Source organism: Haliotis asinina, chromosome 5 (genome assembly GCF_037392515.1).
Source record: "Haliotis asinina isolate JCU_RB_2024 chromosome 5, JCU_Hal_asi_v2, whole genome shotgun sequence".
Taxonomy (NCBI): domain Eukaryota; kingdom Metazoa; phylum Mollusca; class Gastropoda; order Lepetellida; family Haliotidae; genus Haliotis; species Haliotis asinina.
The window spans coordinates 72,870,600-72,895,263 of record NC_090284.1 but is presented as its reverse complement, the minus strand read 5'-3'; the positions used below and the strand labels follow the sequence as shown (position 1 = coordinate 72,895,263).

Below are 24,664 nucleotides of genomic sequence, written 5' to 3'. Positions count from 1 at the left end.
TAGAAAAGACAAGCAACTTCCAATTCCTGTCAGAATGTCTCGAAAGCGTCTCTAATGCGTCGGAATATATCTCGATTACTGCTGGACTTCAGGTGGAATATGCTTCAAATGTAACGGGATATTTCGACTTAAGTTTGAATACAGCTCGAATGTACCTCGAATACACCTGGGATACAGTCAGAACGTCCCGAATGCTCTGCAAATGATCCTGACGTGAGAACGCCTCTGAATGGCACAAAAACGTGCAAAACTGTCAATGAAACGTCTGATAACATTCTTATTAAGCTTGAAAAAAGTGTTTACTTTCACATTCCCTTCCGAATGCGATTCGCATTTTCGAAATATTTTTCTCTGATTCTCCTGTCACGCTCTAACGTTGGTTCTCACCTCCGACGTTACATGAAGATCTCGGATAGAACTGATCACCAATAACCCATGCTTGTCGTAAAGGCGACTAACGGGATTGAGTGTTCAGGTTCAATGTCACGTCATCGTATCCCAGTTGCGTAGATCGAAGCTCATGCTGTTGATCACTGGATTGTCTGATACAGTCTCTAATACTTACAGACCGCCGCTACATAGCGGTAATATTACTGGGTGCAGCGTAAAACTAAACTCACTCTCTCTAACGTGGGTAGGATAGCCTGGTGGTTAAAGAGTCCGCTCGTAACGCTGAAGACCCGGGTTCGATTCCCCATTTCTACTGTTCCGCCCCCGCCGTGTTGTAATATTCTTACATGCACTGTAAAACCTTATTTACTCATGCACTCACTCGCTCACTCCATACAACCAAGACAGTGTTATATTGATAGCATTTATTAAGTATATTACTGCCGAGAGGTTACATCACTCTACGAATATACTGGTAACTATAGTAACGTATACCACAGAGCAATAGAATGAGCGTTCGTTGTGCTGAGTCCGTTCAATGAGAGGTCATTCACAGCCTCAGGCTGAACATCATGTACATGCCCATCTAGATGAGCCAGAATAACAATAAATACAATATTAATAAATACAATATCACTAGCAGTGCAGAGCAGTTCCATATTTGGTCTAGGTCAAATTCTCATTTTTTCAGTCTTCTAAAATATTTTGAAGTAATGACCTTGAAACCAAAGGAAGTCACAGCCACAGACAGGACGCACGTGAAGGCGTGTCACAGTGCCCACAGCAGCATCCGACTGGAGCGCAGGGGTTGGGAAAGAAAATGCATAGGCTATTGTCTAATAATCGACTTCACTCTCACTGGACACGTAAGAGTGAGACGTTAATCCCCGAGCAACGCTTCCTCTCTGAAAAGAGAAAAACAGGTCAGATGTACAAAAATCATTCCAAACTGGATATTGTACAGTATATTACAGCAGATACAGTTTCTGGTTCTACTAATTTGTGGTTCCTGGTGCCATCAATAATGGACTCATACGACCTCCATGCACCTCAATCCGGTAGGGTCGCATCCGTGGTGTAGTGGTTACAGCGTCCGGTCGGAGAGCGGAAGATCGTGAGTTCGATCCCCGGTCTCGTCATACCAGAGCACGTATAAATGTGATAGTTGTTGGTCCCTGACTGGCTCCCGGCATGAATGGGTCCAAAGAGGAGCCAGTATCATATGTCAGAGTAGGGTACTCATGCTTTACTGCGGTGTGGCAATTCAGTGAGCAAGCTCTATGAAACCAGGTCAGTATACACCCCTGCTTACGTCATGAATACAAAATGATCTCAGTAATACAGTGGCACCAATTTGAGACAGGGATTTGACCTGCACACGGCCAGTCACTCATGGAGTGGAGTGACCTCTCAGTTAATACCCGACCGTCAGCAAAGTCAGCATCTGGCTTGATTTATTTATGCATAGTTTGCTGTAAAACATACAATATCAAGGCGATGTCTGTATAACATCGACATCTATTTGTCGTAAAATCCCCTGTGCGTTAATAATGACTGTATTTCACAATTTAATACGACGTAGGGAATGTTATTAAAATGCGGATGAAACGAAACGTGTTTCTTAACCTAAACACGTAAGTATGATGAATTCAAGCATAAATGATAGGTGCTGTTTGGACAAGTACAAAAACAAACTGGAAAACACAACTACAGATTCCTGTAGTGTTAAGGGTACTAGGAAGCTTGTTAGATGACGGTTTGCACTATATAACGTCTAGATAAGCTTATCTACTGTGGTACTGCCAAAGGGAGGACACACGCAAGCGATTCACTCACGCTCGAAATTTGTTGTATCTATCTGTTGTATTTACTGGAAATAAAATATCAGTCATGTACTCTTACCTATCATGTTTGGTCTACTGTTATCCATAATGCACTTCTCAGAATGGCCGTTTGGTTTTAGATTTATATTGCATATATTTATATTTGTGATTCGGATTGTGTGTCAAACTGTCGTTGTTCGTCCTATGGTACTTGTTTGACTAAATGCCATGTCTGTCAAATCATTTCCTTTTGTTTCTTATTAATGGAACCTCTAACCACCTTTACAAGACACGATTCTTCGATTTGGTAAATATGATTACTTGGGTTTTTTGTTCTGATTATGTACTTCAGCGAGTAGTTTTTGGCCGTGACATATACCATAAGAGGTGTCTAAACTAACGTGTGTAATGGTTGTGCAAGGCTTAATTGTCTCACTCATTGAGATTTAGCGTATTGTCTTGGGATGGGTATCTAGAATATGATGTCGAGTCGAGTCAGCGAGTGTTGACTGTACTCACGCTGACACTGGAGGATGTGTTGGGTGCCATGGACACCGAACTTCGGTACTTGGCACGGAGTTTATTCATGGTGGCCTCGGCCGACTCCGCGCGTTCCTCGGCATCCTCCAGCTCTGACTGGACCTTGCGGAACTTGGTCAGGTTCACTGCAGCGATCTCTTCCTGTAAACAGAGACAAACAGTCAGACAATCGGACTCTTACACAGGGAGTAAACAGTGATACAATCAGACTCACACACAGGGATAAACAAAGAGACAATCGGACACACACAGAGAGATAAACAGTGAGACAATCGGACTTACGGACAGATTGTAAAGAAACAAAATCGGACTAAACAGTGCGACAGTAAGACTCTCAGACAGGTAGTTCCCTCTGAAAACAGCCTTACCGAAAAAAGACGCTACAAAACACTCCTAATAGTGACATGAAGCGCGAGACTTACGGCCTCTTCCACCTGGCGCTTGTAGGTTTTGATCTTGCCATTCAGTTGTTCGATGACATCTTGAAGGCGTTCAATGTTCTTCCTGTCCTCGTCAGCCTGGAAAGCGATCTCCTTCAGACGCCTGTCGGCTTTGCGCATGTTCTTCTGAGTGTCCGCGTGGCGGCGCTGTTCGCTGTCTAGCTCAGTCTCCAACTCCTGGACCTATGCAACATAAAAAAAGTACGGTTCAAACAAAGGTGCCGAGAAATTTGAATCAGTAACTTTACACTTGTCGCTGAGAGGTTTCGTTCATGGATTCTGATTACTCACTTCTGAAGGCTAACCTTAATGTTTTCTAAAACTTTACAGATACCGCTACTGATCTTTGTTCCTCAGAAACATATCGCAATGACTACATGCTTTTAACGTTCTTGAATGCAAGTGATCTCTCGCACTGACACCTCAAAACAAGTGTATTATCTTCGAACGTACACAGTCTGATACTGTTTTATAAAAAAAATAAACACGAAAAACCCTTCATCAATAAATCTTAAAGCAACACTTACCCTCTGTTCGAGTTTAGCAACAGTCCTCTTGCCTTCCTTGAGGGCCTGTGCTTCAGCTTCGTCCAGGCGAGTCTGTAGCTCCTTGACCTGAGCCTCGAGGCCCTTTCTGACTTTCTCAATCTGCATGCTGTGATCCTGCTCCTGTCGAAGCTCGTCCACCATGCGGGTGGCGTCTGCAGCGGCCCGTGTCGCTGCTTCGTTGGCCTTGGCAACTTCGGAACTCATTTCTTCGATGTCAGTCTGCAAGATACACAGGCCGCACTAACAGTCAGCATTACCGTGTCGTGCAGATCAATGCTTAATTCTGTTTTTAATATTTGTTATTGCAATTAAGATTGAGGATTAAGCAAAAGAGTATGTGATGGTATTATAACATCAGGTTATAACGTCACCTTTAGTCGCCCCTACGGCCAGGGGTGCTGAAGATCAATTGCAACCGGATCTTCACAGGTTATATGTTAAATATACACCGACGCACCTGCATAGCAGTAATGTCAGCTTCCAGCTTCCTCTTCTGGCCTGACAAAGATTGCACCTGTGCTGCGAGTTCGTTAACGCGATCATTGGCGTCCATGAGCTCGTTCTCAGCTCCCTTGCGTGCCCGTTCGGCAGAGTCGAGTGCTGAACGAAGTTCTTCGGCCTCACCGCTGAGCATGTTGACGCGGCGCTCGGTCATGTTTGCAGCATCGCGAGCTTCATCCACCTTCCGCTTCTCCTCCTCAATCGCGACCTCCATTTCCTGAAGAAACATCAATTGTTTAAGTATCGTGACATCTAATAATACATACCTCGGACAACAGAACATATATCACATTCGTTTAATATATGGTGCACTTCACGTGTGTCTGAATTTCACGTAACCAGCACACAGAAACAGCGATCCGTTCACCTCAATTTACCTTGACGGTTTGTTGGTATTTCTTGACGTTCTTCTCAGCATCGGCTCTGCCTCTGTTGGCGCTATCAACTGCAACCTCCAGCTCGTTGATGTCAGCTTCCAGCTTCTTCTTGATCCTCATGGCCTCAGCCCTGCCCTTCACCTCAGCGTCCATACTAGCTTGCATGGAGTCAAGGGCGCGCTGGTGGTTGCGGCTGAAAAACATGCATACAACGAACTGTTACGAATGGTTTGCAGGAGCAGATGATATGACGTAAAACGATTTGTTGACCACAAGATCCCCTAGGGTTTGACCATAGCCATTTTACATAATAGTTTGTCTGATGATGTTTGTTTTTCAGTAACAAGATAGGCAAACACTGCTTCATAAACGTGTCTACTAACATGGCTATCGACTGAGTTTAATGAAAACACTAATTGGTCGTGGAAATGAGGAGTGACTATCCCTGTTTGTCTTGGACAAATAGATGGGAGAGATATCGTGATTATGGTATTCATGCAAACTGTGCCCCTGCTTTTGACGCGAGGAGCGACTGTTGTAGCACTGATATGAACATCTAACAATGAAGATTATGACATGCCAGACATGTCTGCATCTTTCTGGAGCATCTGATATCGTGACCGATTTTCTGTGATCAGTTCATGTTATGCCCTCTGCTATGTTGCCGTTCACGACCAGTGGCATCTGTTTGGGCAGATTATCGAGACATTGTTTCCTGATGGTGAGGTTTCAAATCCCCCTCTGCACCCTTTGAATAATGAAGACGTAAATACAAACCGTGTGTTTTCAAATTCATCATCCTTCTCGTGAAGTCTCCTGTCGATATCAGCACGCGCCTGGGCGACTTCGAGAGTGGCACGGACAACCTTGGCCTCCTCCTGTTCCAGAGCGGACTCGGCTTCCTCCAGGGCAGCCTGGAGCTCCTCCTTCTCCATCTGAAGACGTTTACGGGCCTTGTCCAGGTCGTGTACACTGCGGCCTCCGTCCGACAGCTGGTCGGTCAGGTCATGGATCTCATCTGCATTAAAATGTAGCGTATTCTCAAAATCATGTTCATTTCAAAACTGCACAATTCCAGAATCTCATACACACGCGAACCCTGCTGTAATGAAATCGGAAGTACTGAATACGCGGGTATGTCAAACTAACGAGCAATTAGACACATCATTTTAGCATGTGTATACGTTTTGAAATTTTTCTCAAGCAGCAACAGACAGAAGGGTTCTACTGCATGTGTAGAAACAGAATAATTTTTCAATATTAGCTTGCATTGTATTACAAGAGAATGTCTTTATTCAATGTATGCAGTGTCATGAATTTGTACTTAAATGGCACTGAAAGGTTTTTGCATCACAAAGCCAACTGTTTTGAACATGTCACGTTTGTGAAAAGAGACCATGTAACATTTGTGACTTGTGTCAGACGCATTTATGCTGGCCAGGTGCCGGAATTTAGAACTGCCTTCCGTTTTTGTTATGTCTTTACTGTAAACCATCCATTTAATTCATTACCACACACCGCTAAGGTTCTTGTTCTCCCTCCTGAGCGACTCGATGGTATCGTTGGCTTCATCGACGGATGCACGGACTCTAAACAGATCAGCAGAGTAAGCCCTGGACTCCTTCTGGGAGGCCTCGAGCTCCGCCTGGAGGTCCGTCACCTTTGACTGCCATTCGGCAAGAGTCTTGTCAAAGGAACGCTGCCTCTTTTCAAGAGCGTTGGCGTTAGCGTTAGACTGTGGAGCAGACATTGAATTATGGGACTGTGTTTTGGGGTGATGTAGCATATTTGAAAACAAGCTGTCAAAATTATGACGGATAACGCGCTTTAACTGTGAAATGAAATCAGTTAACGCCTTCCGAGACTCACCCTCTCGACATCAACCATGAGATCCTCAAGTTCTCCCTGAAGGCGAGACTTTGCCTTCTCAAGGCCGTTGATCTTTCCGTTTGCAGTTTCAAGGTTTTGCTCAGCTTCGTTGAGTTTAGACTGCAGACGGCGCCTGTAAAACACGCAGTTACATTATGACGGTTTTTTTTAAAAAGCCTTTTGACACTCGATATATGTCTGAGAAAATATACTAAGAAACTCACGCTAATGCATTCAAACGTTCATTGGATAGCAACCTGATTACACTAAGTGGTTTCGTACTGAGGCAAATGCTGTTGCATATTATACTCACTTAGCCTCCTCCAGTTCCTCGGTGCGGGCTTGCCCTTCGCTCTCGAACTTTGCCCTCCAGTTTTGAGCCTCGGCATTTGCCTTTGACAGCTGTCTCTGAAGGTCAGCACGTGATTCCTGCTCCTCCTCAAGCTGCTCGCGTGATGTGTCCAAGTCGGCTTTCAAATTGCGGACCTCAGACTGCAGTTTCTGCCGAGTCTGTAGAAGACATTCCAATTAGAATACTTCACTGCTATTCTGACATAATATTGCACCGTTATCCATATGTCACTCACACACTAAACATCTTCACATAAACAAACACCCAATAAGACGAAGCTATGGACATACGTGATGTTTGAGACGATACAAACACGATGCCCGTTGTACCCTTTTCATAAACTGACACAGAAAACTGTATTATTTTCATTTTGTATGAAGTCCTTGATAATACTCAACCCAACAAAAGTACTAGAAAGGTGTTGAATAGATCTATACATATGTCACATACATACATATGTTACCCTTTGACCACTTTCTAAACGGCCTTGTGTATTCATGTATGACATGCACTGTTATTAAAGTGCTCCAGATACAAAGAAATAGATGAATGAAATTCTGCCTTACTCTAGTCTCATCCTCCAAGCTTCTTTTGGCTTCCTCGAGTGCGTTCTGGAGCGCATTCTTATCCTTTGTCAGTTGGCCGACTTTGTGTTCCGCCTCCTCAAGCTGACGGGTTGTCTCAGCAGCCTCGTTCTGGAGGCGGTTCTTCTGGCTCTGGAGGTCATTGATCTGGCGCTGACCTTCCTCGATCTTTGAGTTTAGTTCTGACAGCTGGTTATCCATCTGTTTCGAAAGCTTGGTGGACATGCCCTGTGAATTACAGTAGATTAAAGGTATAAATACAGCCCGCGGGTATACATTTGGATAAGCAATGTAGCATAGAAATAGCAAACTCGATGCAGCACTTACAGTGTTCTTCTTGACATATTCGATCTGATTTTGTAAGTCATCGATCTCTCCCTTCATCTGGTTCTTCTCCTTCTCGAGACTGAAAATACAACGTCGGAATGGATTCAACGTACTAGTTCATTGTCGAAAATCATTCTGTGCCGCATTTAGTCATGTTCTAGACTTATCCTTGCCTTGAGTGGACGTGACCCATTGATATCATGTCCAGGATTCGACTCCACATTTTGACTTGATGAGTCATTATTTTAACCATATGGCCAGTTGGCAATGTCCTCACGACAAAGATCGTTCTTTTGAATTATTTTTGTAATGACTAAAAATAAATGCAAAAGTTCCAATTCTGGTACACCATTACGTCATGACGAAAACACCATAGGCTTCTGTCAGGAAGTATTAGAAACCAATCAGTAATTAATTACCGGCTCTTGACCTTCTGCAGTTGATCGACCTGCTCGCTGAGCTCGTTGGTCGCGTCTGTTTGCTTCTTGCGGAGTGAGGATACTTGAGCCTCGTGCTGCATGGTGGCTTCTTCAAGGTCACGACGGAGCTTCAGGAGCTCTTGTTCACGCTTCTTGTTGAGCTCCACTTGAGCGGAAGTGGCTCCACCAGCCTCGTCCAGACGTTCCCCGATCTCCTCGATTTCCCGAGACAACTCATTTCTCTGTTTCTCAGACTGTTGGAAAGAGAAAATACTTGATAATCAAATATCTTACACACATCTGATGGAGTAAAATGTTCGTTGTTCTCAAACACAGTGCGTGGCATACACAGACGATAAATGGTTGTTTCTGAGACTGTTTGTCGAGACAAAGTGGCAGTGTGAATTTGACTATTTCTATTATCTAGCCGTCACTGACCTTTGCTCTGGCAGATCTCTCAGCCTCCAGTTCCTCTTCGAGTTCCTCGATACGAGCCTGTAAAGTACAAATTCATGTGGAATCGTTCGTCCTAAACACATGGGTCAGATTTCTTAGCCTACGTCCACTACATCAGATTATCAACATGTCCTTGGCTGAAGAGTAACATTACATTACCATGGCAATTGGTACTTTGGATTTATGGATGGATTTTGACAACAGATATGTACACGTGAATAAAAAGAAATGGCCAGGGTTCCTGTCTTGTATAATTTGAAGCACACTGAGTTATCACATGATATGAATGCTAAGTCATGTATACCAGGACAGTGGTTGTTCCTCGTGGAGAGGAGGCTTTGAAGGTGTACGCTGGACTTAGTACAAGGAGGGGTAATAGGTTATCGGATGGGCAACTGGATAACTTCAGTCGGGATGGAAAATAGTGGAAATGTGTGTCTCACCTGCAGGTTTGAGAATTATTATTGTGGTGGTTTGGAGGAATATACAATGAAGGCAACGTTTCAACAAGAACATATAGTCAAGAGTGGGGTTTTGTGTTTTGGGGAATACTTAGGGATGCAAGACGTAATTAATACGGGCAAACTGTTTAATTGTTTTGGAGTCATTAATTTGGGAAGGATATTTTGAACAGATAATATCTAGAAGGAGAAACATGATTGGATGGGCAAAACAAGGGTATGGTCACGCTTCACTGGTCCCACACTTACGTATATATAACCGATTCATCGTCTGAAATCAATTATGTTTTCCGTAATAAGGTGGAGCTTCACATGATAAAAATCATAGTACAGGAATTTTGATTATTACAAAAATAAAACAAATGATGAATGTTAGTGAACTGTGACAAACGCATGAATGTACAAATTAATGTTTAAATCAATAATAGTTCTTTTCATTACAAGATATAGGGTGCAAGTCGTTAATGTGTTCTCTACCTGCAGCTCTTTAATCTTCCTCTGGAGTTGAGCAACCAGGGATTGTTCTTCCTCTAACCTGGAGTTAAGGCTATTGATCTGCTGGTCCTTCCTTTAACAAGAATCATACAAATGTGTAAATGTGAAAGGCACTATTTCACACCACTCTTCTCTAAAATAAATAATGCATTTCTCTCAATAATACTATCGGCCCTCAAGGAAGCTACCATATAATTTAACCAAAAATCCATTGCGTATTTAGATTACAATATTTAGTTAATAGTTTGAATGAATTAATGCAACGTTGCATTAAATCGACTCTCGCGCCTTATATTCGACGAACCCCATAGAATTATGTCTCTTGGAGCGCTCTTTACCAATATCCTATATCTCCTTTTGAGACAAAACTCCGTCTCAGAAGGACTGAAACAAGTTTGGCAAACATCTACAACATCGTGTGCGACAGTGTCAGTGTACGGAGCTGTTGTATACATTCCATATGAGGCAAGTCGTGTCTGTTCGCCTCAGTTTCAGTTATTGATTTCAGACAGGTTATAAGGCATGAAAGGTCTCTTAAAGATCGATGAAGTGAGTGCATATGTCCCAATATACAAAAAACATGTGAAATGGTGCCTTCAAATTCCTGAAAAGGATTGAGATGCTTGTTATAACAGAACTAGGCCGGGTGACAGTTAACCCCACTGAGGTTGTCAAAATCTGTTCACTGACTGTCAGTTAGTTTTACAGGACGTACTTTCTGCCTGCCTCTTCCAGTTCCCTCTTTGCCCGATCAAGTTCTTCAATCGTCTCATTTGATGCCTTCAGCTCCTGTTCTACCTTCCTCTTTGCCTTCTCAACATCACCTCTCACCTTCTTCTCTCGTTCCAAGTTATCTTCGAGCTATAAGACACAGATTCAATAAACTGTGTTAAATATGATAATCGGAAATATGTTCAATCAGAAAAGAACGATGGAGCTAATTTAGGTTTTTTGGTTCAGCAATGCTCAGCAATTTCACAAGAAAATGACATATGACATATGACGTATATTGCTTTTGTGAGTTTTATATTGGTATGTGATGGCGAACAAAAGACACATGACCATGGTGACCGAGCAGTGGACGTGTTTAAAGTAAAGAAAATGACAACATTGCTAAAATGTTCCTCCAGTTCCCCTGACTCGTGCCTAGGTGTGACAAACAAGACTTTTGCCACTTGTCTACAGATCAGGATGGACAGAGAATCGGAGTTTATCTGAACAATAAAACTGGAAACTTACACTTTCACTGGTCATCCACAAATACATTGCAAAATATTTCCTATTCTTTCCATACCAAAATATATTGTAAATGTCAGGAATCAGCATAACACTCACACAGTGCATACGGTTATCCATTTAGTTATTGTCTCTGGTGTAGTCAGCTATAAGCAGTGACATGGCATGGGTATATTTGTATGTGATATAACATTCTGTTATTAAATAAGGCCCTGCCTTCACTAACCTCGTCGAGTGTTCCCTCAAGTTTCTGCTTTAGTTTGTTGAGGTGATTGACCTTGTCTTCCTCCTTCTGAAGGTCTTCCAGGGTCCTCTTTTGTGTTTCCTCGAGATCCTTCTTACCCTTGCTCAACTTGGCGATTTGTTCGTCCTGAGCTGCCATCTCATCTTGGAGTGTCTTTATCTGATTGTCTTTGGTCTGTTTGTCTTGTTCAGCCTATGATAAATATGATAGATTAGGTATGCTCTTAATTGTACGCTATTTCTACTTCAAAACATCATAGATTCGGTCTAATCGTTTATGTGACATATAATTACCTTTGCAAGTGTACCCTCAAGGTCTGTTATATCTTTCTTGTAATTTTCAATTTGTTCTAAAAATTTCTTTCTTTGCTCTGCGGCATCGGCGTTTGCATCTTCCTCGTCCAGAAGACGTTCCTCCAGATCCTTCAGCTGCTGCTCAAAGTCAGCTTTTTGTGTCACAAGCTGTTCAATTCGCTCTTCTTGGTCGGAAAGAGTGTCACCCTGAGACTGCACTTGAAGGAACAGGTCATTCTTGTGCCGAAGAAGGTCCACGTTCTGTTCCTCGAGTTCCTTTCCTCTCTGAATGACCTTGGCCAATTCTTCCTTGCATTTGGCCAGTTCCTCCTCTTTCTGCTTCATCTCGTCCTCGGCACGTGCAATGTTCAAGAGGGGCTTGACCTTGGTGTAGAATCTCCACCAGAGCCAGTTTCTCATGGCCAGCCACTTACGAATGTTCTTCTGGATCACAGACAAGGCAGTTCTGGGGGGAAAACAGACATATTTCAAAACAAACGGTAGGAGATTTTGAAGAAAATGTCGTTATAAAACAATTATTACACCAATAACTGGACTGATACTATAGTGATAATGATATTACTGCCATCGCTACTATAAGCAGTGATGCTCAAAGTGTATTTCCTTATAACTCTGATGCACAGCACACACTGAACATCAGTGAAAGGTTCGGATCCACATTCTGATCTCATCTCATTATGCAATTTGAACGAAGCCCCCAAGGTGTCATTCCTCAGTAGTGTTGAATCTACACTGAAAGGACCTAAGTCAGATTGGTTTCTGAAACCTGTAACAATAACAATCGATGTGAAGTCATGGTACAACCCTCTGTAACACTTACCTCCTGTCCTGGAGCTTCTTGTACGATTTTCGCATCAGATAACCCCTGATGTGGGCCTGGAGCATAGAAATGATAGCTGACAGACGCTCGTCGCGGAGATCCTCAAGGTAACCAAGGACACCAGCCTTGAAGAACACTTTGGTATTGCCAAGACGGTACTCCGCTGTGTCCATTTGAAGGGCGAGCAGAATCTTCTCAGATACGACCTTGCCCTCCACGAAACCCTGGGGAATGGCGTTGGGGGCCAGGATGGAGTATCTGCAAGACAGGTGCTCTTCCGTCATAGGATATCAAGATTTATTTTCTTTAATAAAGTTTCAATAGCCATTTGAAATATGATGAAGACATGAAATATAACTTCACTATGCACATTTATTACCTCTCCTGGGAAATTGGAGTTGCATTTGTAATATCCGATCTTAATTATTGGATTTGTATCTAAATGAGGGCTGCATACCTCTGCTTGAACTCAGAGTAAATAACTCTGCTGGGGAATCCCTTACGACAGATACGGATACCCTCGAGTACGCCGTTACACTGGAGCTGGTGGAGCACGAGATGGGCGTCAATAAGGCCTGTAACCAGAGATGGAAATATATGCATGGACTATAACGTAACGGCACGATCTACTCTCTCCCTCTCACCTCAGACACAGAAATATACCAGACCTATCTATCAAATTTTAAATCAGCCGTCTACTTACCTGGCTGTTTAAGCTCGTTGGGGATGATGCAACGCACGAAGTGAGGGTGAGTGCTGTACAGGTTCTTCATCAACTTGTTCAGAGACTCCTATAAAGGGGAAGTAGAAGTTGACATTATGATGAATGCTCATGCTCATGATGGTATTTGAAACTGTGCTGGTGTCTTTGCCAGGCTTAAGTATTGTAACAATGTAACTATCAATATACAAACAAGTACAATGCTATAACCAGTAGTGTATGCACAATTGAATGATAATAACCTACCCTGTGGGTTGCAGAAATTGTCTGGAAGGCTGAGCTCTTCTTCTTTTTGCCACCACCTCCCTCTGTAATGATTACACAAGTATAAATTTACATTTCCATTATTGATACTGACAAACCATAGGATCTACACTTTAGTGGTACAATGTTTATAACTCATTACTTGTGTAGTCGACTTTGACATTGCTGAGATTTTTCAGTGAAAGACTTTACTGGCTCGTTCACTCAATCACTCAATGAACACTAACCTGCAGGTGCCGCAGCTGGGAACAGAGTCTGGACCAGTTTTTCCTTGGAGTGAGACAACAGTTCCACTACTGTCTCGTTGATGGGATCCTTATTCTTCTCCAGCCAGCCAGTGATGTTGTAGGGCACCTGTAGAGGGAGTAGGGGATGTTACAGTGCACATCAAGTTCCCCAGGGCATAACATCAGTTAAGCCTGGTACAACTGGATCACATAATCTTGATATCCTTTCAGTACGTGAGAGTATTTTCTTCTGCTTCAAAACGGTTGAATTTGAATGGATTTGTCTTTTAATTAGATGATCACCTAATCTAACCAATGATAGACCAGAATAATGTCTGTATATGTATATATACATGTTATGTATATATATTTTATGTGGTACTACCTATCACTCAACCAGCAGTTATGGTGTAGTAAACTGTAAATGCAAGGAAGATCGCCACAAAATAGATATGTTAGGGTACTTACAGTTCCAGCGTAATGCTTCAGGCAGAAGTCGCCGTGGGCACCACCCTTGAGTTTCTTGTCCGGCTTGAGGAAGTTGGGAGATTTGCCCATGTGGTTGGTGTACAGCTTGTCCTTAAAGGTCTTGTCAGTAGCCTTAGGGAACATGCACTCTTCTTCAAGGATCGACAACAGACCCATAGGCTGAAACGACAAACATTGATCCACATAGATAATGGCTCATGACTCATCAAAAACCCGTGTTTTTATTTGAGAGTGTTCATAAATGGATAGACAGGTATAACCACTGGATACATACCTTTTCAATGAGTTCGATGCAGGCTTGCAAGTCCATGCCGAAGTCAATGAACTCCCACTGGATGCCTTCCTTCTTGTATTCTTCCTGCTCCAGCACAAACATATGGTGGTTGAAGAACTGCTGCAGACGCTCGTTCGTGTAGTTGATGCAGAGCTGTTCGAAGCTGTTGAACTGTACGCAAAAGTAGGATTGTATTAAACGGCATCTGTTACAAGCAAAGTAATGCCTCGTCAGAACATGCTTTGGATTCATTTAGATCCTGCTTAGCACTGTAATTGGGAACTGTTGTTTATACTGACTTACATCAAAGATCTCGAACCCAGCGATATCCAGTACACCGATGAAGAACTGTCTTGGCTTCTTTGTGTCGAGAGTGATGTTAACTCTCATGACCAACCATTTGAACATACGATCGTACAGAGACTTAGCCAGGGCAGCAACCGAGTTCACCACCTGGAAACATAGCAGTGGCACAAATGTTGCTCAAACATACGGTTTTTTCAATACCACAGCGTTCCAACATAATGTCATATCAAAAAAGAATAAAGTCATTACATTATACGAAATCCTGTGAAATTCTGAAATGTGTGATAACATACCTGTTCCTTGGTACGGCCCTGAGTTACGTAATCAGCGCCGACCTTGATTTTAGGTTTGAGCAAAGACTTCAGAAGATCACCGGCATTGACACCTAACAGGAAGGACACCTTCTCGGCCTCTGCAAGAAAACAGTATAAGCACATCAAGGCGAGCGTCTGTCCACCTTGTTTTCTTTACCAAGCAATTCGTGTTCAGTGCCATGGAAAGTTATTCTCATCCATTAAATGTACGTTGAAACGCATTATGCTTGCAAACAATCCCCCACCAGACGCTAACTGTTTGGAGCACATCTACCAAGATGTATCCAATTCGTATCCAAGATCCTGTAATCAGGAAGGTTGTAGATACCGATGATTACAAACAGCGGGCTAACAGATGATGAAGAGATGTACACGAACTGTAAAACAACGACAACTATGATAAGTAGTACCTCCACTTCCGTCAGCCTCGGCCTGCTCGCCTCTCTGCTTGAACTTCATCTCGCCAAGATGGAGGATGGTGCCAGTACATTTGTACATACTGTTCTTCTCAACCTCCGTGAATCCAAGCACATCGTAAGCACTCTGTCGCGACAATTGCACAATGATCAGTAAGGTTGGGTAAACCAGGACCGAAACACCGCGGACTACCTCCATATAATGATGTTTGAAAAAGTAACGTTTCCTATAAGGCAGTTATGCGGAGAGTATATATAACTTTCTTCATTTCTTGAAATTTGAAACTTTTTTTACCGGTCTTTTGTTTCCTTTGCTTGTAAACAAAAGTAAGCGTTGTGTAAATACCAATATGGCATTTACATTGCTATATACAAGGGAAGAAACCTTGGATACGATCTTAGTATAAAGGGCTGTAGTTTACTCACGTCTGTAATTTTCATTTCCTCGACGTCATCGATACCGTCGACGGTCAGGGCGCCCTGGTTGATGAAGGAGTAGAGGCCAGGGTCAGGCGTAGCCAGGATCTTCTCTGGGGAAGGAAGGAAGATATTGTATATTTCTTGAATAGGAAGATACACACATCTGCATGGGGTGTATACTACTTGAATAGGAAGGTACACACATTTGCATAGAGTGTGTGCTGCTGGAATAGGATGATGTACTTCTTGAATAGAGGGTGCGTACTACGTGACCATTAGAATACAGACTTCTTCAGCAGGAGGACAAGTACATACCCGGGATCGAAGGGATGGCGTTTGAACACAGCTGGTAGAAGATGTGGTAGTTTCTCTCGGCAGACTGCTGGAAGGTGACGCGAGACTTCTCCAGCAGGTCTGATGAACAACAAAACATTAAGTAGAGTTAGATATGTACCGTCTTCACATCGGTAAACATTTGCCATCTATATCCGGGGTTTCAGAACTTCCATTCCGGGTATTTATAGTCAGCGGTATAGCATAGTTTTGCATACATGTGTGAAATAAAATGCTGAAAGTCACAATTGTTGTGCAATAGTCATTAATCAATGATGGTCACATCACATTCATACGTCGTATCAGCATTTCATCATAGGCTCAAGCGTGTCCAGACCTATAGTGTCATAATCATTGTCACTTTATTGTAACGACTCTTCAGTGGGTTTTCACGTAGTAGGCTGCCCAATTACAGTATGTGACTCTATTGACATTACCAGTGATGTCCGCCCTAACCACGTATTACTTACAGGTCTCAATGTCAGCACCGGCGATCTTCCCAGACGTTCCAAAATGGATACGGATGAACTTGCCCTGAAGTTTACATATAACATTTATGTGACCACACGTAGACAGTTTCACACAAAAGACGCCCGTGGATGTCATCTAAAGAATGTGTAAAATATCAACCATAGTCTGGAGACGACAATACATGTATGTCCTTTACCGATCATGAATGTTCTACAAGTAACCTAACAGTTCCCGTGTACGACAACGTTATTTATGTTGACCTAGCGCCATTACGCTTGACATATGAAAGTATGTAGCTGGCAGGGAAAGTATGAAAGAAGCCGTATGATATACATACGTTATAACAGCAATATTGTCGTACGAGAGGTGATATACAATGCTTCACCCGAGGTCATAACGTAATGCTACAATGCTATAAAGGACAGAAACCCAGGGAGGCAAGATGAGAACGTGCATCATGCTGAGATACAGATCATTGTTGAATATATCAAGGTATCAGAGAACTACGGTTCTAGTAAAACACATGTGTGGTGTTGTCTTAGCTACACACTCTAAATACTAAATATACTGTCTACTTACCTTCGTGGATGCATACAGTTGGACACACATAGTTCGTACCTATTCATATCATGCTACTTCAGTTCTATAGAGACCCTGGACCTATCAAGCCGATTATATCTGTCTAGCTATATGCATGCTTGACACTCACACGAATAGGACTTGAGTACATGTGAGACTAAAGCGAGATACGTCTAGAGTACACCATGAAACACCCACATCTCAAGGTATGCATTACTTACTCCTGTCAAGAAATAGCACCATGATTACACCACGGACCGTGGTCTTAGTGTTGACTCACTCAAAGTCGATCTCCGAGAGGTCTGAGTGTGGAAGTAGAGGTAGGTTCACACTATTAATGAGGTGGAACACTTGTTAAATGAAGATAAGAAACAATGTCATAGGCGAGTGTTGTTAGAAGGTGAATTATTCAACTTATTCGTTTGAATATGTTAAGATATATTAACTTGTTAAGCTGATTAGGGATAAACCAATTAGGGCTTGTTATTAAGGGTTGCACTTTGAATTAACCGTAAAGTAATGAGTAAAGGGTAAACTGTGAGAGAAAGAATAATTAGAATAAATAATTGCTATATTCAATACTGAATATAGGTAGGCAATAACTTAAAGGGGGATTAAACATAATCGGGTTCATTCCTCGGGCTGTATGTCGGACATTACTAAACCGTAATATACTTACGAATCTGGAGGAGTTGTTATTACGAGTTGTCTTGGCGTTACCGTAGGCCTCCAGCACCGGGTTACACTGGATGATCTGATCTTCGAGCGATCCCTGTGGTGTGTCAGGACACGTGTTATTGATTTGCGTAGAGTTTGTCATTGGGGAGGGAGGAAGAAAACATATACCAAGTTAACATGGATAACTTGCATACATGATGTTGGTTCTACAAGCGAGGATTTTTTTACCAACTAAAGTTTAACAATTTGTGATTTTATGGAAAGGTCATATATTAGATTGTTTAGTTTGTGGTTGCTGTTGTTGTAGTTTTTTTCTTTCTTTCATCAATATATTATGAATTCAGATTCATGTAAGCATGGTATTTTAGTTTTACAAACCTTCTTTTGATCCTCATCAGATTTCGCACCGGCAGCAGCGACGTGGGCGAAGTAGGCAATGACTTTCTTGGTGTTCTCAGTCTTTCCGGCACCAGACTCGCCACTGTAATGAGACAAGTGTCATCCTACATGTCATGGACAACGCCTTGTTCCACACTGAGAACCCCGACCATAATGGTTCCACATACTTAGAACATCGAAGAGTACCTATCGTGACGAGACACGAGAGTGACCTAGTCGTGACGGGCCATAGGGTAAGATGCGAAATTTAAAAAATTGAGGCTTTGGTAGTGCTGAATTCTGCCATGATTGGTGAAACATTCATTCACTCGGGGATGTGAAGGAGTTTGTCTCCCTCCTCTTGCAAGGTTGACCAAATCAAAACGTGGCCGACGGTGGACGACCTTGACGCACAGGACTATAGTGTCCCGCATCGTTATAAATGATGGCCACGGCATTCTGTGGGAATTGAGCTGCTGGGGATGAGAGTTGACGATTTGTTGATGGTGTCGTCCTAGAAGACAAGACATTGACCTACACGTTTGCCAACGTAACAATCGAGAGTCAGTGTGTTGTCCAGGTAGTGTTGTCCAGACAATCTTTCTTGCACAGTATGGGGTGAGGTACATCAGGCATCATGACGTCAGGCGACAGCTATCACACCACCTCTGTTGAGAGGCATCAGGTGAACATTGTCATGGCATTGTCATTTCTACTTCGCCAGACCAGGTCTTCAAGGAAGCGCAATGTAAACTCTGATCCCAACCATATTCACCCCTGTTTCGATGTTATGTAAAAAATGGCCCCTTATGGGTAGTATGGTAGTCTATAACCCTCAGCATAACACTGAGCATGGAATTCGGCTGTACGTTGACGATGTCCAATCGTCTGGACGTCGCCCTGGGTCGTACTGAATGGCTCTTATTTTGGATTATGGCACTCTTTTAACAAACTGCTAAAATATGCTGTGAAGCATATTGAACCATTCCAAGGATACGCAAAGTTGACTTCTGACAATGGGAAGCAAACCAATAACACACAGGTTCTGTGAATATGGCAGGCGTCGCATCGTTTGTTATCACACAAACAATGAAATTGGATCAAAAGAAAATGATAAGCAGAATCAGTACTAGAGACAGACGTCATGGTCCAAGGGGGTTAATGGGCTTTCATGTCACGTGGGTGATAACACTGCCTACAGCACGTTCAAACGTCTTTCACAAGCATAATGATGCTTGCACAAGCTGTTTGTCCGTAACATTCATCCTTTTCGAATATTTAAATTAATATTTATTTTTCAGAGACCCTGTATTTTAAGAGTATAGAAATATTCTAATGAAGAGAAAGATCAGAGGTTAATACTTACGTGATCAACATAGACTGGTTCTCACGATCTGCAGAAAGAAGAGTTACTTATGAACTATACTTTGCATTATTTGGGAGTATAATAGAACTTTTTCCGCTTTCAATTTAATTTTGTTTTTCTTTGATACTACATTTTAAAATCTGAAACACTTTCTTAAATCCAACAGACTGAATATGCAAACTAGGAAAGACATCATATACTAGCGACTGACCTTGCACCATGAACTGGTAGGCGTTGTCAGAGATGGAGAACAAGTGAGGAGGCATCTCGGTCCTTCTCTTGCCTCTGTACTTGGCCACAATCTCCGGTGTGTAGATAGGGAGACGGCGGTAGGGGTTGATGGCGACACAGAAGAGGCCAGAATAAGTCTGATAAGAAATGGGAGAGATGCAGATAAATTATCACTATGTGGCTGTAAGCTTGTAATCAGCCTGTATAAAGGAAACACTCTTTTCAGGCTTAGGTCATGGTAGCTAACCTGTCTATCAGTTAGACGTGCAGAGGACATGTACGTACATAGATAATAGCGGCTTCATATCTGGATCTCAGATTGTGGAGAACGCTAGCCTCATTAAGATATGTCAAGTTGGCCATGTCCTCGATCTTCTCGAACTTGGGAGGGTTCATCGACTGGATGTCATCCTTCTTGAAGGTTTTGGTCTGAAGACGAAGCGTTGAGATCATGTAAACAATATTTCCAATATAGATACCAATAAAGTCACACAATCAGTTAACAATGGCAGTATTATAACGGATGAGAAATAACGATTACAAAATGCCATTTAGAAACTGGTCAGATGTAACATATGTTATATTTGGTATTACACTTTTTAGGAAAGGACAAATTCCAGTATTTTCCAGAGTCTGATCGCCACAGCATCCGATCGCCAGCACATAAAGTCAGTCGCCTGACCTTCTAAGCCACCGCGAAGAGGCATAATTCCTTTTCTTAACTTGTGCCGTGATTGCATTCATATGCGAAATAGTTTATGATCATTATTAATTTTTTTTAATAATGGTATCCCTTTACGTCAGTGGGACTCTTATGGACATAGCACCTGTCTTGTAAGGAATGCATGTAAAACATTTTCAAAACCTGTGAAGGTAACTTACATCTAATTTGTCCGTCTTAACGGTAATTTCCTCTCCCTTTGTGCTCTGGATTTCAGCGGCTCTGAAGCCTTCCTTTTCATCAGGAACCCAGCAAGCCTTCTTGCCGTCAAAGGGTGTTGTCAGTTCCTTCATCATCTTCTTGCGGTCAACAGCAAGATACAACATATCCGGGTCTGCAGGGTCGTAGGACGCCATTTTGGATGACGGGGTGGGGGCAAAGCTCCTCGAAAATTACAGCAACCCGAAATCGGGAGTTTGCCTGAAGATGGACAACACACGGTGTGCACCAGGCCAACTGAAGTCGAGCAGAACAGCCCTAGATAGCCTAGCTGGGGAAGAAATAATGAAGTGTTGTTAATACAAATATTGTAATGCTGAAAAGTAGATGGTGGTCGATATTTGTTATTTCACCAATCAATAATGACCATTCTACATGGTCTCTTTGTATGTGTTTGTATGTACAGTCAGCTGCTCTGTAGTACCATAGATGAAGGTCATTCCTTAAATATCTGTTGTACCATAGATGAAGGTCATTCCTTAAATATCTGGAATGCTGTTTGAGAAAAATGCAAAATTCTAGTCAGAGCACATTTCATGTGGCAACCTTGAGTGCTGACACACAAAACTGAGTACCCAAGACATGGAAGCGACATCCACACATAAGCACTGATCACAGAGTACACAAATATTGTCATCAACTGTTAGCATATAGTTTACATAGGGGTATGCTTTCCATTGGGTATTACACGATATGTATAAATCGTAACTTTCAAGAACACTTGATAAAGTCTGGTATGCAATCTTTGAACTGTGGATATGTTACTTGTCAAATAAGCAATAACTTTCGAACACTTCAAATGTAATAGCAATACTTCTGGCATCCTTTGTTAACTTTTTTTTCAGTGCGAAGCTGGTATGATGAAGACGAATAACTAATTTTATGGGTCGACAATTTCTTTAATGCAGTAGAGGAGACGTTACGCTGATCCTTGACAAAGGCGTGTGCATCTCCAGCAAACGTAGCATATACTGCAACAACGCCATTGTCAATATACATAAGTTGTGTTTCTTCTTCACCCGCATCAATGCATTGTAGCTGTCATTGTTATAGACATGGTGTGAATTAATGTGATTATGTTGCAGGGTAAATCCCTTTATGCATGTGCTTGGTTGTGCCTAACTGAAGAAGACGGTATAATATGTGGTGGTATACTTGGTACAGATTTCACTGTTGTGTTTTGGGTCTTGACGTTTCCTATGCTTCTCAGTTGCAATCGTTGGTACTCATTTCACCTAATTCACAACTCGACTACATCCAAGCTCCCCTGTAAGAACCGTAGGTGAATAGGGATAGCATAAACACCCCCTTTGGAATATAAGTTCGGATGAGAATATAAGAACTGTAGGTGAATAGGGATAGCATAAACAACCCCTTTGAAAATATAAGTTCGTATGAGAATATAAGAACCGTAGGTGAATAAGGATACAGCATAAACACCCCCTTTGAAAATATAAGTTCGTATGAGAATATAAGAACCGTAGGTGAATAGGGATAGCATAAACACCCCCTTTGAAAATATAAGTTCGTATGAGAATATAAGAACCGTAGGTGAATAGGGATAGCATAAACACCCCCTTTGAAAATATAAGTTCGTACGAGAATATAAGGACCGTAGGTGAATAGGGATAGCATAAACACCCCCTTTGAAAATATAAGTTCGTATGAGAATATGAGGACCGTGGGTGAATAGGGATAGCATAAACACCCCCTTTGAAAATATAAGTACGTATGAGAATATATTTCAAGGACATTAAAAAGATGCTATAACTGAGTTGAATTGTTAACATGACCGTGTGCTTGTAAAGAAAGTGATTTGTTTTGATCTTATAAAGTTTTCAAGTGCATACTTTTCTTTATTACGATTTATGTAAAACGATTCCTCTCAATGACTACTACGTATTGCCTATCATTTCCTGCAGATGTTCGGACGTACGTGCCAATGTTTGGGGCTGGGGGAGACCCGTTTTGTTGTATTTATACTGATTTCTCACCTGCATTTTTAACCTTACGTTTGACGTGTTTCGCCATTTAATTAGCCTTTGAGGTTTCTTATCGTATCTAGTTGGCTAGTGCATACCTTTCTTTGCCCGTTTTATGTAAATCCGTTCCAATCAACGACAACTTCGTATTGCCTATGATTCCCGGTAGATGTTCGGTCAGTGACACGTGATGGCCGTTTTTAGTGATGAATATGAGGTGAGATATATTGTAACTTATGATCATATAACCCGACTCACTCACGAGTGCGCTGTTACTGACTGACATATTCGGGAGGTAAAAATATTCACGTTAGGAATATCCACGCCTATATAGAAGTAGGGAAACACACATAATACATTTCAGGTAGTTAACAAAATCGAAGATAGCAGTACAGTACATAACTCGCGGATGTGCTTGTCCTTGAAAGTACTTACTTAGAGGTCAACCATCAGACTGCTTTAGATAGCTGTAAGTATGAACAAGTGATACACATGTGCTCGGTGTCATTCCACACAAATCACATTTACAGATGCTGCCTCTGAAATATGCTTTGTTTCATTTTAGCCTGGCGTACCTATCGACGTACATCAAAGCCGGGTTGTATGTCTTCTCCTAATATGGAATTAGGCCCTCCCCTAAAACTTAGAGGCGTGACCTGTTCCCGCCTACGTATTGCATTAGAGGTTCTAATTATAATCTGCCTCTCACTGCCATAGTCGGTGCCGGCAATACTGCTCTTTAAAAATAAACTTTGACTGGTTACCCTGACCTCTGAACTATCAAGTTACCGGTAGCCATAAAACACTCACTTTTTATCTACAGTGTCAAAAATCGTAAAAACCCTTATAGGTATTTTGCCTAAACCTGATCACTGACCGAAGCACACAATAATATTGACAGTACAGAATCCTATCCTACGGAAGATATGTTGAAGGCGACGGATGTGTTTGCCTCTAATAACAATGTCTTAACAACTCATCAGTTACATATATTAGAGTCTTTTAACAATACTTAAACTACTTGTCAGCTTCTTTATCAGTATTTCTATTTTTTATCCCTCACATCCATGTTTCATGGAATCTGCATGAGAAATCTAAGTGAAAGTTGGCCAGGTAAGAAACAGGGAACAATGATGTGTGATGTTATTGATAACGCTAATAAATAAACAGGCACCATAATAAAGCTCAGAGACACTAATAGGACAATGATGTATTGTAATCATAGCTGAAGCGCAAAGTTTAGGGACACAAACTATTACATAATGCATAAAATACGCCTTGAAAATGCCACATAATTAATACAGTGAACAGGTATTAGAAGGGGCGAACCAGAAGACTAAACACTCGACTATACCACTTCCACACAGATCAGAAAATAGTCCAAAATCCAGAGAACTGTAATGAATCACAATCCAGGAATCACCAGGAGCAGCTCCAAGTATCCGCAGGAGACCACGACGTCTCTACAGTCGAGACAATATGCCTGACACGGTACACACTTCAAACTCCGTTCAGATATAGCAAGCAAAGTGAAGGAGATTGTTAGGAGAGTGATGGTAAAACGCCGGTTGGAGTCAGTAAAACGGCAAAAACATAAGTAGAATAAAACTTGATTCGTGCAAGGGTATTTTGGGGTATGCGGGGTATGGTTCAAATAAAGGAGGAGGTTGGGATTGGGTTTGAAACTCAATGGAATGTTTAAATTTGTGACAGGGAGACACACACACTTCCAATACTTACGTTTAAAAGCTGTTCTGAAAGGGAGCTGGAGCTCAGCTATTTTATACTCCGGGGCAAATACTCACGGGCGTAGAAATATTTTGTTAAACTTGGTTTCATTGGTTAGGCGAGAATCATTAACCAATGAAAACTTACGAGAGAAGAGACAAGACACTACCTGAATATGGAATACATGGTTTAAGCGTCAATTGATAAACTAGCGCCTGGAGCTGCGCGGGGGGTTGTTAAGTTAGGGGGATTGGTTAAAGCATTAGTCGTGTGAGTGAGTCGCCGGTTCTACTGCCCACCACGATCATATAACTAATCAAGACATTTGTCTCCTTGGTTCATTAGCACCTA

At 42.0% G+C, this 24,664-nt stretch overlaps 1 protein-coding gene across 3 annotated transcripts; it reads right to left on the bottom strand.

Annotated features, from left to right (window-relative positions):
* Positions 1 to 800: 800 nt before the first annotated feature.
* Positions 801 to 24,342, bottom strand: LOC137285227 (myosin heavy chain, striated muscle-like). Of its 3 annotated transcripts, XM_067817521.1 has the most exons (39): positions 24,326 to 24,342; positions 20,546 to 20,874; positions 19,949 to 20,092; positions 19,644 to 19,800; positions 19,433 to 19,460; positions 18,067 to 18,169; positions 17,690 to 17,782; positions 16,431 to 16,494; positions 15,943 to 16,041; positions 15,634 to 15,737; positions 15,202 to 15,334; positions 14,771 to 14,889; positions 14,475 to 14,624; positions 14,172 to 14,342; positions 13,877 to 14,056; positions 13,409 to 13,535; positions 13,164 to 13,225; positions 12,900 to 12,987; positions 12,654 to 12,771; positions 12,197 to 12,454; positions 11,356 to 11,821; positions 11,045 to 11,254; positions 10,298 to 10,443; positions 9,565 to 9,655; positions 8,609 to 8,665; positions 8,171 to 8,424; positions 7,752 to 7,830; positions 7,407 to 7,652; positions 6,802 to 6,998; positions 6,489 to 6,621; positions 6,138 to 6,354; positions 5,397 to 5,637; positions 4,620 to 4,812; positions 4,199 to 4,459; positions 3,721 to 3,960; positions 3,176 to 3,376; positions 2,733 to 2,894; positions 2,227 to 2,260; positions 801 to 1,295 (listed from the first exon to the last, which is right to left on the bottom strand). In XM_067817521.1, exons 2-38 carry the CDS (start codon positions 20,738 to 20,740, stop codon positions 2,258 to 2,260), a joined length of 5,790 nt encoding a protein of 1,929 aa, XP_067673622.1. In that variant the 5' UTR covers positions 20,741 to 20,874; positions 24,326 to 24,342; the 3' UTR covers positions 801 to 1,295; positions 2,227 to 2,257. The 3 variants fall into 3 exon arrangements, with proteins under 3 accessions (XP_067673622.1, XP_067673621.1, XP_067673623.1); XM_067817520.1 differs by lacking the exon at positions 2,227 to 2,260; XM_067817522.1 differs by lacking the exons at positions 2,227 to 2,260; positions 17,690 to 17,782; positions 18,067 to 18,169; ... (3 more) ...; positions 20,546 to 20,874; positions 24,326 to 24,342 and adding an exon at positions 17,232 to 17,312.
* Between the last annotated feature and the right edge of the window lie 322 nt (positions 24,343 to 24,664).